At 54.2% G+C, this 16,829-nt stretch overlaps 1 protein-coding gene across 1 annotated transcript; it reads right to left on the bottom strand.

The window, feature by feature from the left end:
• Positions 1–5,362: 5,362 nt before the first annotated feature.
• UNC93B1 (unc-93 homolog B1, TLR signaling regulator) lies at positions 5,363–15,360 on the bottom strand. The gene is made up of 11 exons (XM_025446147.3): positions 15,173–15,360; positions 14,848–14,989; positions 14,164–14,317; positions 11,371–11,532; positions 11,026–11,158; positions 10,629–10,722; positions 9,909–10,033; positions 9,326–9,508; positions 8,537–8,810; positions 6,557–6,675; positions 5,363–6,049 (listed from the first exon to the last, which is right to left on the bottom strand). Exons 1-11 carry the CDS (start codon positions 15,266–15,268, stop codon positions 5,717–5,719), a joined length of 1,815 nt encoding a protein of 604 aa, XP_025301932.1. The 5' UTR covers positions 15,269–15,360; the 3' UTR covers positions 5,363–5,716.
• Between the last annotated feature and the right edge of the window lie 1,469 nt (positions 15,361–16,829).

Raw genomic sequence — 16,829 nt, 5'->3', positions numbered from 1 at the left:
CTCACCCTATAAGGGATGGAGATCAGATGGCGGCCCAAGGGGAATCCATTGAACATGACCCTCTAGTGATAAATCCCAAGAGGGCTTAATATTTACCTTTGGTATCCTGTTTGTGTAGACCTACCTAACCTGCAAGACTCACCAAAAAATATAAAATGCACAAATACAATCCTAATGAAAGTCTCTTACAGGAGAGTTAGGAGTTAAAATTGGCATATCATGAAGCACGTTTCAGTAGGAGGTGTCCCCAAGCCCTCCTGAACATGCAAATATTAAATAATCCCCCCCCAAACAGTGCTTATTCCAAGTCAGGCCTTCCGGGACCTCAGGCCATTGCATAAAAATGCAGCTGCTCAGCTTTCTGGCTGTTATTTGAGCTAGGCTTGGGTCAAGGACACTGCCATCCTTTTGGGGGTCCCATTCAGATCTGAGATACTCATGGGCCATCTTTTGGCCCCATTACCATCCGGTATCATTTGACTTCTTCAATATTTTTGTAGGGGCCACAGCCTCTTATGATCTAAGATAAAGTCCATTCCAACAATATATAAATTGTTGAAATTCTTCAACTGACCATCTTTTAAAATTAAAAGGGAGTCACACTTATTAGCAAAAGGCCTCCAAAATGACAGATTGTACCTACAGAAGGCCTCTGATCTTCATGCCTCTCTATGATCATTGTTATTAGCAAATGGAATTGTTCTAAAGTACTGGCATCAAAACTAAACATGGGCACTCTTGGCCTCCTTACACCCACAGTGTGGATATACATGCTGCAGGTAGGGTGATTGACACATTATCCTATGACATTTGTCCAGCTTTGTACCTCCCTGACCAATACAACTCTGTGCCTAATGGTAGTCAGTTTGGCTCAAAATGACTATATTCCAAATTACAACAAAATCACTCTTGCATCCTGATGACCTCTGCCTCAATGGTAACAGCCCTTTGACCGCCAGGTCCCTGCGAATGGATGGACTTAATTCCAGAGCTAAATCCTGTGTCACCTTCCCTGTACACGCTCTTTCCTCCCCCTTACAATCTTCTAGAAAAATCATACCACTTCTCAAATCTCTCCAAAAACGGACCTTGAGCCCCAACCTCTTGAACTCAGAATCCCTCCAAATAATATTACAGTTGACCCTTGAACAACATGAGGGCTTGGTGTTTGCCTTTGGGGCACTGACCCCCTGTGCAGTTGAAAATTTGAGTATGGCTTTTGAGTCACCCAAAACTTAGCTACTAATAGCCTACTGCTGGCAGGAAGCCTCATGGATAATGCAAACAGTCAATTAACACATATTTTGTATGTTGTATGTATTGGGTATTGTGTTCTTACAATAAAGTAAGCTAGTGAAAAGAAAATGTTAACAAAATCATAAGGAGGAGAAAATATATTTATAGCCCCGTAAAAAATCCAAGTATAAGAGGACCCATGAAGTTCAAACTCATGTGGTTCAAGGGTCAACTGTCTTTTTTAGTTTATTTTTTTTAGTAATCTGTACACCCAACATGGGGCTCGAACCCTGAGATCAAGAGTCACATGCTCTTCTGACTGAAAGCAGCCAGGTGCCACTGTATATCCCTAACTAAAATTACAGCCCACAGCCTTAATCAGTGTTGGGCTTACCATGCACCAAATAGGCTCTGCCTTCTGTAATTAATGCCTACTCTGCTAACCTTCTAGAAACTTTAATTGACGATATCTTCCCTTACTCTGCAGACCTACAATCATCCTGAAATTTTCAATCATTATTAAATTGGATGCCAGGGATCCCTGGGTGGCGCAGCAGTTTGGCGCCTGCCTTTGGCCCAGGGCGCGATCCTGGAGACCCGGGATCGAATCCCACGTCGGGCTCCTGGTGCATGGAGCCTGCTTCTCCCTCTGCCTGTGTCTCTGCCTCTCTCTCTCTCTCTCTCTGTGACTATCATAAATAAATAAAAAATTAAAAAAAAAGAATTAAATGTTTAAAAAAATAAAAAATAAAAAAAAATAAATTGGATGCCAGATTCCTTTCCTTTCAACACCAGCTTTACTAAAATATAATTCATATACCCTAAAATTCATCCTTGTAATGGACAATCCTTGTCTATATAATCCGGTGGCTTTCAGTATATTCATAGAGTTGTGTCACCATCACCATCATCTACTTTTAGAACATTTCCAACACTCCAGAGAGAAACTCCAGACCCATCAGCAGTCACGCATTCACTCCACCGTCCCAGGCCCTTGCCACCCATAAATCTGTTTCTGTCTTCAAGGACTTGCCTCTTCTGGACCTTTCACATTGATGGGATCCTGTACTGTGTGGCCTTTGTGTCCAGCTCCTTTCACTGAGCAGGTGCTTTCCAGCTTCATTCACGCCATAGCTCTGCAGGTCCCTTTCACACCACCAAAGCTCCAGCCTGTCGGCACAGGACCCCCACACTCAGGTCCCCCCTCAACCACAGCAAAGATCCAAAGCCACCCTTCCTGCTCATTCTTGTTTCATTCTAGACCCACAGAATCTTCTCTCTGGGAAATCCTTTTACTGTTTACTATGTGATGAATACATTTTATGCCGTGTCCACAGGTGCTAAGTGTGCACGCAAGTAGGGAGAGGGACAGAAAGAGAAAGGGAATCTCAATCAGACACCTGGGGCACCTGGGTGGCTCAGTTAGTAAAGTTCCAGCTCTTGACTTCGGCTCAGGTCATGACCTCAGGGTCCTGGGATCGAGTCCCATGATGGGGCTCTGCACTCAGTGGGGAGTGTTTGAGGATTCTCTCTCTCCCTCTCCCTCTGCCCCTTCTCCTGCTCGTGGGCAGGAGCACGCTCTCTAAAATAAATAAATAAAAATCTTCTTTAAAAATAAAAAAATAAAAACCTTCCTGGTGCAGATTAACAAAATCACAGAACCACTTTTGAAGCAATGGTGGTGACCAGAGTCAGAGGAGTGATGGCCCTGACACAGTCTGATCTTCTTTCCACTCAGGGGTCCAGAAACTGCACCACATCACTTTATCCAGAGCTGATAGAGACAAGGGGACATGACATCAATGTCAATGTCATAGCTTACAACCAGACCTGGAGCTCCCGAGGGGTGGAGCATGTCATGGCTCAATTAGCCCTGCCATCACATGTCATGGCTCAATTAGCCCTGCCTCCAAAGGGCCAGCCTGCTGGGATTTGCAGCCATGAGCAGTTACACTGCCTGTCCTGGGTGCACTGTGTGTCGTTTGTCATGGGTGTGGCCTGTTATGTGTGTGAGCACATATGTAGGACCTGTAATGTGTATCTGCCTGTTGCTTTCATGTGTTGCCTGACACATTTGGGTGTGTGTTGACTGTCATATGACAGCGTGTGGGTCTCATCCATGCTCCAGGAGCAGTAAGGGGGTGTGTGAAGTCTACTAATGGGGAACTCACCTGCCACCAGGAGCGTGATCAGAGACCATGCTTCCATCTCAAGTGGCTGCTCCATGTTCCTGGGCCACCTTCCCATCTGTTCAACATCAGAGTCTTTACCTACTATTCAAATGGGTGTTAGAAATGACTTTGGACTCTGACAAATTGTAGACCTGTTCCTGTCCCGTCTCCATGTTTGCCCAGCACATCCTGCGGCCCACACTCCCCCGAAGAGCACCCAGTCCTGCCCTCAGAGGCTTATTATTGAAATGTCTGATTGCCTAGCTCTGATTGGAGTTTAGCTGGAATCCTGCCAGGAGCATGTTGTGACACGTGCTGCCAGAGAAATTTCCTTTCCACGCTGATAGGGAACTAATAGGGAACCGGAAAGGCAGTGTTGGCACTCACCCAGACTACAGGTCACATGATGTGACACTTTCTGGTCTGCTTGTCAGTGAAAGTCTGAGTGTAAGGGAGGAAGTTTTCCAATCTTCAACTGCCTGAGCGTCCAGACCACCTGCTAGGAGGGCTGGGTGAGGGGACTTGTGGCCCTGGCTAGAGCTGCTGTCTTCCCAGTCCTTCATGACCGCAGGACCCCAGAATCTGCCAAAGACAACCTGGTAACTGGCCTGGGGAGGGGGGCTCCCTTCTCAGGAGTCACAAAACATAGATTTCACCTTCCCTAGTACTGGGCTCAGAAAGAATGCAGCTAGTCCTCTGGGCAAGGGGTGCCCCAAAGTCCAGTGAGGGACTTGCGACAGATACACAATAGCTGATATCTATTGAGGGCTTTCTCCGTGCCAGTCCTGTGCTAACCCAGGGGGTGCCCAACATTCTCAGGTCCTGACATGCCTGATGCCTCAGCAATTTTCCACAGTGCTTCTTGGCCAAAAGAAATATCTAATAGTTCTGTTAACCAATTATCTTAGGTCCAAATAATACGTTCTAACAACCTAGTGGTCATTTAGGAAATAAAATGCACATAAGTAGGGAAAAAACTCAGTACTTTTATTTCATTCTTTAAAACTACCACTTACTAATCGGCTGTGTAGTGGCAAGCTCCTGACACCTCAAAATCAGACTGGATTCCCCAGCTTCATTTCCTGGTCCATGGTGATTTTCATTTATGCCCCAAACCACAGGAAACCTAGCTTCTCAGAGCTATAACATGACGGGAATGCAGTGTGATCTAATGTTGAACCTGTGAGCCACCTAGACCTAGCAGTTTGCTTGGGGTGGACAGATGTATGGTATGCTATTTGCCTCCAAACTTTAGAAAATTTAAGGTCCTCTGCACTCCTGTGAGTTACCTACAGGGCTTGGATACCTTGGAGCTACGGCACTCAGCAATTTCAAACACTCCTGATTTACAGAGATAGACTTTACCAAGAAGGCACCTGCGGCTCTGATGTGCCAGGCCCTTGCCTGAGGTCAGAGCCTGGTTCTAGGGCTCCCTAGGAGTTCCTAGATGGAAACTCACGTGAGGTCCATGAAGGGCAAAGGAGGAAGGAGAGCCACCGTCTATGAGTGGTGGAATCTGAGAGACCTAATGCTGAAGTGGGTGTGGACCCGACCTGGTCTTCAGGAATGGAGGGGGTGTGGGGAGTGAGGAATGGTGTGGCCCTAGGAGAGGATCTGTTGGGGCACAGTCAGGGACTCCATGACCCTCCTGTGGCCCTCTTACCTGTCCTTACCCAGGCATTCAAACCCTATCCAGTGTGGTCTCAGTCCCTCCCTTGGGGGTTATGGAGAAAGGGGCACCCACAGGCTGTAGGCGGTTTGTGTCTTTCATGAGCACAGCTGCTGAAGCCATAGCTGGGAGGGGACAGTGGCCAAGTACACCTGGGCTCAGACAATCATCCCCTCTGCCCCTACTGACGGGAGTCCAGGGGTCCGAAATCAGTGGCCCAGCAGGCTCTGCAGGCACACATTGGGGCGCCCCCCCTTCCCCCCACAGCCTAACATTTCCCAGTCAGGACAATATAAAACCTCTTTATTTCTCATTTTCTATAAAAAGTCATGCCCCTAGACAGGCCGCGGGGATGGGATGTGCAAAGCGCGTGGCACACCTGCAGAGCGGGCAGGAGGGCAGCGCTGGGGCGGGGCTGGGGGGCGGCTCGGCAGAGGACCCCGACACTTCTCGGGCCTGGGCGTGGTCGTGGGGAGCGGACTCCGGAGGAGGGGGGTCGGCTGTGCTGTCTCTCAGCCCCAGGCCTGGGCTCGGTTCCTGACCGTGCGCCCCGGGGAGAAGGTCCTTCCTGAGGATGGTGCACTCGCAGGGCCCCGACCTGAGACGCGGTAAACCGAGGCCGGCGAGCCGGCTGGGCCCCTCACTGCTCCTCGGGCCCGTCGCCCCCCAGGGCCTGTTCGTAGGGGCAGGGTCGGCGGCCGAGGCCGCCTGGTTCGGGGCCGGGCCGGGGCCCCGAGGGCGCCACCTCCTCCTCCACGCCGTCCCCCGGGCCGCCGCCGCCACCGCCGTGCTCGCCCTCCGCGTCGCTCTCGTCGGAGTTGTCCTCCTCCAGGTAGCGGTAGCCGCGCACCTTGTGCTGCGGCCGCGGGATGCGGGGCTGGCGTGGGACCAGGCCCCGCTGCAGCTTGTGCTCCATCCACAGGTACGAGGCCGCGGCCGCCAGCAGCGTCAGCAGCAGCACCGCCAGCTTGGCCTGAGGGCACAGACACGGATGCAGGGGACCCGCGGGCCAGCCCCTCTATTCTATTTCATCTTTTTCCAATGTTGGTGGGACCTGCTAAACCCACCCACCAGTAGGTGGGAGGGAGCGGAGGACAAGAGGAAGCCTGCCCCCCCCCCCCCCTTGCAGGCCAGGAAGGGAGAAAGACTCTCCCACACTCAGCTCAGAGCTGACCCCTGGTGAACAGGTCATCAAACTACCCACAAGGTGGCTGCGGGGGCGGGGCGGGGGCACCCACAAGGAAAGAAAAACTTGAACCTCTTCAGAGATGGGTAAACTGAGGGCCGTGGGAAGTGAGGCAGTAAGAAGGTGCTGGGTTAGGAGCCACTCAGTGGGCTTGACATAGGACCAGACCTTGGACACTGGAGCCCTTCGGGGACTGTGAGGCTACAGTGGGCACTCAGAAAGTATCTGTGGCCTGGGGGCTGCCACGTGGGTTGCTAACGCCCCAGAGGCCCTCCTCCCAGCACTAAGGCTCACCTTCATGGGCAGGCTTGAGCCCAGGTACACGGTGAAGATGGCCACTGCCTGCCACCAGTGGTAGATAGTGAAGATGAAGTCTTGTCTTTCTTTGTCCTCATAGAGGATTCCCAAGAGTGCTGCAGGTGAGCAGGACAGGACAGGAAGGGGAGAGGTGTCATCTGGAGCCCAGAGTGGCTGGTCTCCCACCTGCGACCCACCCTAAGCCCAGCACTGGGCTGATCTCAGCCCTTGGCCTTGGAGCTCCCAGAAAGCCTTTGTGAACAGGTCCTGGCCTGCCCCCTCATGGAAGCCCTGGTTTGTTATGGTGCCTGGGATGCTGAGCAGAAGCACGAATAGGAACCTTGCTGGGAGGTAGAGTTGGGCCTCACTCTGGGGCACATGTGTGGCTTCAAAAGTGGCAAGCTCAATGTGCAATCATATCCTGGCGTCTCTCTGACCACAGATGCATAATGCCAGGCCTTCGAGGGCTGTTTCTCCTCACTCAGGGCTCAGGGAGGGCAAACTGCTTACAGCAACAAGCTTTCTGCAAATCAAATCTGAAGTTAGGAGGTTTGACCTATTTCTCAAGGAATCCTCCCTGCGGTAGGAAGAAGGAGCACTGGACAGGAAGTCAGGAGACACAGATTTTACTCCCAGGACTATAAAGTGCAGAGAATTCCTACAGAGATGAAGATTCAAATGTTGGCTCTATGGATGACTCAGGGCAAGTTAAGTCCCCATGGCCAGTTTTCCTATCCATAAAATGAGATGACACATATTATGTTGTGTTCTGTGATTTTAATGTGAGAAAGCCCATATAGCATCTGGCAAATTGTACCCTCACCTGCCACTCAAGACATTAACATGCCTACCCTAAGGCCTTGCAGTGTGATTCTACCCCTCGGGCCTGCTGTGAAGGGACATGGAGCCTCCACGGTTCAGAAGAAAGAGGCAGGAAGCAGAGCTGGGCAGGCAGAAGGGGGTGCCAGGTCAAGACCCAATTCCAGACTTACTGTGGGCCAAAGCTACCCAGGCTGGATGCTGCCCAGAGCCGGCTGCCTCTGAGCAACAGCCAAGGGAGTAGGGCCCAGGGTTGGGGCTCCTTGCCCTATGACAAGTACAGATGCCTGACTCTCTGATGGTGGGTGCACCTGAGTCAGCCCCTGCCCTGCCCACAGCGGGCATGCCCTACCACACCACACCTCCGGGGTGATGTTCAAAACTGTTAATAGCACTGGCCCATCAGAATAGATGCTGGTGTGGAAGACCTGAAGAGTGATACCTGCATGTCCCAGCTATGTGTCACTGGCATATGCCCACCTGTGGGCAGAGAGGATCACACAGCTGAACTCTGACCCACCCCTCCTTTCTGCAAACAGAGCTCTACTGGCCAATGCTCTCACCCCATCAGCCCAGACTCAGGGCCTGGACTCTGCCACTTGGCAGACTGGTGTTGGGACTCCATGTCTGCTCCCAGCTCTTCGCCAGAAAAGGGCCCTGTCTGCAACTGCACCCTGGAGTGTGGACAGGCTCACCCACTGCTGCCCATGCTCCCTAGAGCACAGAGCAGCAATCTGCTCCCAGTGCCATGAAAACTATGCCAAGGTGGGCATAGGTATGAAAGCAAAGTATTCCCCATGTGTTTTTTCACCCTTGGGGTGCCCACAGAGCACCATACCTATTCCTTGTAGCCACAAGACCTCACACTAACCCCGCAGTGTCCATGAGGCCCCAAGCCCACCCTGGGGTGTCCACAGGATGTCCATGGCATGCAACTCCCCTGTGTGTCCACAGCCTTCCCCATCTGTCCCTGCAGTCCATGGAACTTCCTTCCACTCCTGGAGTGTCTACAGGGATCCCCACCTACCTCCACTGTAACAGATCCCCAGTATACCCATGGGGTCCTACGTCTGTCCCTGGAAGTTCTGTGCTCCTTCCCAACCACCCTGAGGTAACCACAGGGTCCCCTGCCATCCCAGTGCCCATGGGTGTACTCACTGCTGAGCCCGGTCTTATTGAGGGCACTGCCTACACCCCAGAGGACAGCTGCTACGTAGAGGATCCAAATGTGTTGCAGGACCCGAGGTGCAGGGGCCCAGAAAAAGAGGCCAAGTGTGAGGAGCAGGTGCAGGCCAGCCCCAGCCACCAGAGGCACCGGGCGAGGCAGCCACAGCCCCAGCAGGCCTAGGATTGAGGAGGCTGACGCGCCCAGGCTGTAAGCCACAAGGAGGTAGGCCAGGCGTTCCAGTCCCACTGAGCACACACCATAGCCCTGGGGGGTAGGGGGGAGGGATGGACGAGGGTGAGTGTTAGGGGTCAGCTGGCCCAGGCTCTAGCCCTCCCCATCTGAAGTCTCTGGGTCATACCCTGTCCTCCCTGGGCCCCCTCATGAACTCCCTCCAAGGTGCATGGGAAGGTTCTTAAGGTACAGACTAGAGAAAAGGCTTTGACAGTGTCCAGATACCAAGGTTGTGCCCGGCATGGAACCACACGCTTTATGGGCCTCATTCCATCTCAACTGTATAGCACCTCTGGGAGTAAGCATCCTTACTGGAATCACTTCACAGATAAGGGAACTGAGGCCCAGAGAGCTTAAAATAATTTGCCTAAGGCGAGGGGTGGGTGGGGGGGAAGCCAGGGAAGAGAAGAAAGAGGGAGGGGAATATCTGGGACGCCCTTGTACATACTTAAGATATGTATTCAAAACCTATTCATCTTTTATCTGAAATATGAATTCAACTGGAAGCCCTGTGTTTCACCTGGCGACACTGTGCAGCCGGTACTCACCAGGGCGAGCCCAGTGCAGGCAAAGAGCACCTCGAAGCCGCTGTAGATAAAGAAGGGCACGAGGTGCCGCAGGCGGAAGTCGCGCACGTGCTTGAAGGGCAGCTGGAAGATGTTGCCCCAGCCTACGCTGCGCAGGTCGATCTCCTCCGTGGGCCGGTAGGCGGCGCCGCACAGCCCCAGCACCTGCGGACCCGCGAGCTGAGCACAGGCCCCGCCCCGGGCACACCCACCGGCCTCGACCTTACCCCCAGCTCCGCCTCCAGGAGGTGGCCACGCCCCCACCCTCTCGGGTTCCGCCCACAGCCCAGTCTCTCAGACCCCGTCTCCAGCTCCACCCTGGACCGGGCTTGGTTCCCTAACCCTTGGCGTCTGGGATTCCAAATCCAGGCTCAGTCCCAAGCCTCTGGCCTGGGTCCTAGGTTCAGACCCCCTTCCCCAGGGCTCAGGCCTGGCTCCCAGCTCAGACCAGGACTCCAAGCCATAACCTTGCCCAGGCTGCCAGCAACGTACCCAGATGGCACCCCTTTCTCCCCGCCTCGGTCCCCAGACTTCGTTGACTTCGCCCCACCCCATCCCGGCGCACCAGCAGCATGGCCAGGAAAGCCACCGCCATGAGCACACTCTCCACCACAATGAGGTTCCCGCTCCGTGGTAACGTCCGCAGAACAGTCTTGTTGAAGCCACTGAGGATGCCCTGGCTGTTAGTACCTAGAGGCGGGTGGGGACGGGGAATCGAGCACACCGTCAACTCAACCACAATGAAATGGAGCAAGGAGGGCAGGTGGAGGGGAGAGTTGGAGGTGGTGGGCGAGGACAGTGCTTGCAAAGGAAGGGTTCACTTGGGGAGGAGCAGTGTGGAGGTGAGGGCCACTGGGGCTAGACCAGCGGCAAGGAGAGGAGCACCTTCCCCCCTTTCATGCTCTAGTGCCTGGAGGCTGGAGGGGGGCCGCCAGTCCCCCCACCACCCCCACACAACCCCATACATTCACCCTGCTGTGGTTGAGCTCTGAGGGTATGCATGGCACTGAGAGATAATCCCCAGAAGCCTCAGCCCAGATGGCATCTCTTCCAGGCAGCCTTCCCTGATGCACTCTGTCCCCACCAGACTACGTCTAATGTCCTAACTGCATACTCCTATAGGGCCCTATGCTGTGCCCATGAGAGCTGTGGGCCACCAGGCTCTCAGCCCTGAACCTGCGGGCAAGGGCATCCTCTCTGGGTGCTCTTAAGAGCCTAGTGTCTGCTGGATGACTCAATGGCAGGGGCAAGCAAACCTTGGGGACCCCACCCCTTGAGGACTAACCGCAGCTCTGCACATTGTAGAGTGTGTGGTTCAGGTCATACAGGTAGTGGTTCAGGAAGTAGATCATGGGCAGCTGGGCACAGGCGAAGCTCAGCTGTGGGCAGGAGAGCAGCTTGGCATGGGCTCAGAACCAGGTAGGGGGCACAGAACCTGGAAGGAGTCTGGGCACAGCCTTGGCAGAACAGGAGCCCTCCCACTTCCCGGGGCAGCCTGGTGGCAGGAGGGAGTGCCCAATGCAGGAGGACTTTCTTCTGCACAGGGAGGGGATGAGATCTCAGTCACTAGAGGTAAATAACCAGATGTGGGCTCAAGAAAGGGCAGTGGGGCTAGAGGGATGAAAAAACCAGAATGTGGTCCTGGAATACCCTCCCTCAGTGGCCCCATAGGTGGTACTCACATGGAAGAAGCTATAGAAGATCGCTTGGAAGACCAGGAGGTATGGTGCATGGGAGCCCCGAGGCGGGCGCTGCTGGGGGCCCTGCTCATCCCGCTCCTTATAGTGGGAGTACTCGTAATACTTCTGAGCCATCCTGAACCACAGAGGAGAGAAAGCTTCCCCCAGTCCATTCTCTAAACAGGTCTCTGCTTCCTGCACCCAGGGCTAAGGGCTATGTCTCATAGATGAGGAAACTGAGACCCAAAAGGCAGGAAGTGCTGCCCAAGGTTCCCCAGATAAGGTTGGCAATGCAGCAGAGACTCAGCCAGGTCTCCAGCCTCCCACCTTGTTGCCCACCAGACTCACCTGGTGATGTAGTTGCCCATGGAGGCCCAAAGTGGCACGATGGCCATGCCCAGGGCCACAGCTGAGGGCACAAGGGTGTAGTAACGCTCCCAGTAGTTGGTGGAGACAAAGAGGGCATAGATGCCCACAGCCAGAAACATCATCCACTTGGTGCCAAAAAACCTGTGGGCAGTGGGAAGGATGCTGGGACCATGAGCCTACCGAGACTACTGTGGCCTGAAACCAGAGTGGCCACAGCTCATGAGGTGGTGAGGTAGGGAGCAATCCCAGGCCTTGGAGTCAGGGGCCCTAAGATGAAATAGCAGAGATGTGGACTTGCTGATGGTCTCAGGGAAGCCCTGTATCCACACACTCAGGTTTTCACTGCTTAATGTGGGCACAGAACCCAAACCACAAGCCTCTCATGGCCCTTGCAAGGGAAGGAGGTAAGAGGGGAGCGGTCACAAGTCAGTGGTCTGTGGGCACACCCGGCCTTCATCTGTGTTCTGGGCTGGCTGGCCAGTCCCCCAGTCTCCATCCACTCTCATGTGCTGGGATGTCAGGGCACCCAGAACACAACCCAAACTGGGGCAAGGAAACTAGGACCTGAGAAGGGTCAGAGGCAGGCCCAGGACCTCCTCCCTGCCCATCGCTCTTGCAGTCCGCTGTAGTCATTTGGGAAGCTTCTGCCCCACTGGCTCCTAGGACTACAGCCTTGCTGACTCTGAGAAAATGTCACACTGTGTTTAAAGGTGGTGACAAGATAAGGGCCCATTCAGGGCATGGAGGCTCGTCAAGCTGAAAACCACTACCAGGAGCTTTGGGGTGTTTTGAGTATTTGTGCCCATTAGTTCCTTTCTTTGCCTTGGTTTCCAGGAAGTTCAAAGACAAACAACCCTAATTTTCTGATACAATTACTCTCTCTTCAGTTACAGGGCCCTAGTCCTTATCCATATTTTGCCATGGCATAAACAGACAGGCAGCCCACTCTGATCTATTTTGGGGAGGGTAAGTCACAAAAAATGTACTGTACATCTTGATGGAGTAAACGAGCAAAAAGTAAAAATACTAACCCTCACTGCTGGTGAGGCTGTGCTTTTAAAAAATGATGCACACAACCTGTGGTCATGCAGATTGGCATGGCCATTTAGAAAATCAGTTGAAGAAAGAAAGGAAAGAAAGGAAAGAAAGGAAAGAAAGGAAAGAAAGGAAAGAAAGAAAGAAAGAAAGAAAGAAAGAAAGAAAGAAAGAAAGAAAGAAAGAAAGAAAGAAAGAAAGAAAAAATTAGTCCAGTAGTTTGGGCAAGGGGCAAGCTTGGGGTAAGGGATTCAAACTTTCAGACTGCCAGGTGCTGCCTGTGGGGCCTGGTGGGCAAGCTGTTGAATGTCTCAGTTTCTCTGTGTCTGCTAGAGCACCTACCTCGGATTATAGGGCATGAGATAGCATTTACAAAGTGCCTAGCACATTGGAAAAAAAAATAAAAGCTAGCTGTTATCAAGGTGATTCAAGAGCCGTAAAGCCTTTCATATACCTCTAATCTGCTAAGGCCACTGATAGAAACTTATAGCAATTTTTTGTTTTTTAATTTTAAGAAGGAAGGAACTAGGGGTGCCTGGGTGGCTTGGTCGGTTAGGCATCTGACTTCAGCCCAGGTCATGATCTCAGCATCCCTGGATGCACTCCGGGTATCCTACTGGGCACTCAGCAGGGAGTCTGCTTCTCCCTTTCCCCCTCCCTGCACCCATCCCCCTGCTCCTGCTCTGTCTCAAACAAATAAAATCTTTTTTAAAAAATGGAGAAGAAAAAAAAAAAAAAAAATGGAGAAGAGCTACAAGCTCAAAGTGAGTCTGCACAAAGGGGGTAAGGTGAATGTCCAACTCTGAGCTGCACTACCTGCGCCCCGGTAGAAGATGCTACCCTCATAAGGTCCTCGGGGTGAAGACTAAGGAGCAGGCCAAGATGTGCACAGTGAAAAGAAAGAAAAGGAAAAGTGAACATTGCACATGCTCTGGTGACAAGGACATAAATGTTACCTATATGGGCTGGTGGGATGATGAACAGCTGATTTACTGGAGGGCTTGGGTAGGTTTTTGTTTCTTCTGATTTCAGTTATGATTCTAACACTGTTTGTACAATTGTGTTAAAGGAGTTTGGGGTTTTTTGGGTTGGGAGGGGTTTTTTTTGTTTTTTATTTGGTTGGTTTTGGGGGTTTGGTTTAAGATAGAGGAACTAAAACTCATCTAATTTGTAGGCTAGTCTCTGGGTCTCATCTGAGCAGAGACCTACCTCCTGGTGGGGAGGGTACTTGTCTAGGGGAATTATGCACTGGCCAGGAGCCTGGAACAGATGCCTCCAAGGCTCAGGTCCAGGGTCAATCCTCTGGGGCACCTGCGGGGCCCTTCCTTTTCAGTGAAAAATGTCCCTCAACACTGACCACAGCTGATAAGGCTGGACTTGGAGCCTGGGTCTTGCTGGCTGTCACATTCTCTCCAGAGAGTTCACAGCCTTGATCCCAAAGGTCACTCACTGTAGCTCCAGGCCATGGGGGGGGGGGGGCAGGCATAAAGACAATGCCATATGGGTCATGGGCAAGATGAGGAAAGGAGCAGGAGTGAACTTCTGTTGTCACATGCACGTATGCCCTGAGGAGAAGTTTGTTTCCTTCCCCAAACGCAGGTTCTCCCCTTCTCTCACACCCCACCAGGTAGACAAGGCTTCTCCCCAGCTTCCTGCCCTGGGAACACCACAGGCCAACAGCCCTTATGCCCCTTCAACATCTGAAGACCAGCCCTGTTGTGGACAGCAGCCTCGCACCTGATGAGCACAGGTGTGTAGAGCAGAGCCGCGATGGGGGTCACGTTGATGCCCATCAGCATCTTGTTGTCAATGTCCGGCAGGCCCATGTTGCCATACTTCACCTCGCGGTAGGTCTCATCATAGTGCAGGATCAGCTGCATCTGCAGGAGGCCTGGGGGATAGGGAGCAGGCATGGAGCGGGCAGCCTGACTTGCTGGCACACGAGCTTGAAGGGAACTCCAGTCACCGAAGGAGTCCCAGATTCCAATGCCCCTGAGAACAGAGAGGGCTGCCCTGATGGGGCCAAGCAAGCATCCTGTCAGCCGCAGCGACAGCGACTTGAATCCAGACCCTCGCCCCACTTCACCCCTGACACCACCACCCACCCCTCCGACACACACACGTGCAGAGCTCCAGATCTGGAAGGCAGCTTACCTGCCCAGGGACCCAGTCCCCGCCCGCACGCTCACGAAGGCTCGTGCTGGGAATCAGGGACACTGCACAGGGACCCTGACACATGTGCTGGGGCCGCGGCAGCAGCTGCTAGGGGTCATTTGGGGAAGTGAAAGAGGAAGGGGGAAGAGGCCCCTAAGGTTTCTCCTTCCCTGGCCGCGGCGGGAAGCCGTGGGCTGTAGCGCGGGAGCCCGCGGGGCCGCCCCCCGCGCCGGGCCGGGCCGGGCCGGGCCAGGGCGCGCCGCCTACCCAGGTAGACGCCGTAGGTGAGCATGCCGCCGGTGCTGGCCGCCAGCACGTTCTTGAGCACGCCGAGGCGCTTGCGGCGGTAGTAGCGGCGCTCTTCCTCCTCCTCGTTGTAGTTGGGGTACGCGCCCACCAGCTCGTCCAGCTGCGGGGCACGCACGGCGCTCGCACGCGGGCAAGGGCCCCCCGGCCGCACCGCACCCCGGCCCGGGAGGCTCCGGGTACCCCCCTCCCCGCGCCCCGCACGGCCCGCCTAGGGGGCTGTCTCTCACCCCCGCCGGGGAGGCCCCCGCGCTCTGCACCCCCTCATAGACCCGTCCCCGCTCACCGGAGCCCCGGACCCGTCTGGGACCCCGAGCCGGTCCTCATCGCCCTGCGCCCCCGCGGCCCCCGCCACCCGGTAGAGCGGCGGCTCCGCTTCCATGGCCCGAGACCCCGCCGGAGCACTGGCGGCGGCCCCTCTGCTTGCGAGCGGCGGGCAGGGCACTTCCTCCCGGCGGCCGGGACCTGCCCCCGCCCTGCGGGCAGCCTCCTCGAGAGGGGCGTGTCCAGGGCGCGCGGGGGAGGGAGGGGCGTGTCCAGGGCGCGCGGGGGCAGGAGGGGCGTGTCCAGGGCGCGCGGGGGCGAGAGGGAAGTGTCCAGGGCGCGCGGGGGCGGGAGGGGCGTGTCCAGGGCGCGCGGGGGCGAGAGGGGCGTGTCCAGGGCGCGCGGGGGCGGGAGGGGCGAGTCCAGGGCGCGCGGGGGCGGGAGGGGCGTGTCCAGGGCGCGCGGGGGCGGGAGGGGCGTATCCTGGGTGCCTGTGCAGCCCGGACCCGGCCTCCCGGACTCGTGGTGTGAGTTCGAATCTCCACGCAGCCGCTTCCTGGCTTTAAAACTTTGGGAATTCACTCCACTTTATGCCTCTGTTTTCTCACTCGGCGCTGCTCCCCAGGGCTGTCACCGGATTGCTAAATTAATGCAAAGCCTTAGGAAAGTGCCGAGTGAGGAAACAGAGGCACAAGCCCCGTGTGGTGTGTTTGCAGGTCAGAGCCCCCAGAGCAGCCCCACAGAGGGCTCCCACACCACGGGACGTGACAGCCGGTGCGCACCTCCCATGCGCCCTCCAGTTTCAGCTCGGCACCTGCAGGTGGGAGCCCTGGCGGGGGCGGTGGAAGGCTGAGCTTCTGCTGGACTCCAGTGGGTCGACCCTGAGGCGGGTCCAGAGCCTCCAAGCTGGGTCTGGGCTGCGCCGAGTTGGCGAAGTTCTTGCCTTGCAGGAGGCGGGGCTTCGCAGCGCTGGTTATCACCCAGGTTGGGAACACTTCGGAAGCTTTTAAAAATATACAGTTCCCAGGTCAGACTCTTCAACAAATGGTGTTAGGAAACCTTAGTAACCACACACAGAAAAGTGAAATCGGACCCCCATCTTACATCCTCACAAAATTTAATTTGAAATGGATCAAAGGCTTAAACATAAGACCTGATACGTAAAAATTCTAGAGAAAAAATAGGGAAGAAGCTCCTTGGCAATGGTCTTGGAAAGTTTTTTTTTGGCGGGCGGGCGGGGGCGGGGAGGGATATGACACCAAAAGCAAGAACAACACAAGAAAAAAAAAAAACAGGTGGGACTACATCAAACTTAAAAGCTTCTGCACTGCAGGGGCACCTGGGTGGCTCAGCGGGTTAAGCATCTGCCTTCTGCTCAGGTCAAGATCCCAGGATCCTGGGATGGAGCCCCACATTGGGCTCCCTGTTCACCTGGGAGTCTGCTTCTCCCTCTCTCTCTGCCCCTCCCCCTGCTTGTGCTCTCTCAGTCTCTCTCAAATAAATAAAATCTTTATTTAAAAAAAGCCTCTGTGTTGCAAAAGAAACCGTTAAAATAGAAAGGCAACCTACAGAATTGGAATGAATATTTGTAAACCACATATCAGATAAGGGGTTAATATCCAAAATTTATGAAGAATTCATACAACTCAATAGCAAAAAGCAAACATTCTGATTTTAAA

This window comes from Canis lupus, chromosome 18, assembly GCF_003254725.2.
Source record: "Canis lupus dingo isolate Sandy chromosome 18, ASM325472v2, whole genome shotgun sequence".
In the NCBI taxonomy this organism is placed as follows: domain Eukaryota; kingdom Metazoa; phylum Chordata; class Mammalia; order Carnivora; family Canidae; genus Canis; species Canis lupus.
Note: the sequence above shows the minus strand (reverse complement) of the source record. Positions and strands in the feature narration are given on the sequence as shown.

What these genes read in the sequence shown, in the direction of transcription:
- UNC93B1 (XM_025446147.3), bottom strand. Translation starts at nt 15,268, where the DNA reads ATGGAAGCGGAGCCGCCGCTCTACCGGGTGGCGGGGGCCGCGGGGGCG. An exon ending in CACCTACGGCGTCTACCTGG is followed by an intron (nt 14,318 to 14,847) that starts GTAGGCGGCGCG and finishes CCTATCCCCCAG; the next exon opens with GCCTCCTGCAGATGCAGCTG. An exon ending in CCTGCACTGGGCTCGCCCTG is followed by an intron (nt 8,811 to 9,325) that starts GTGAGTACCGGC and finishes CCTACCCCCCAG; the next exon opens with GGCTATGGTGTGTGCTCAGT.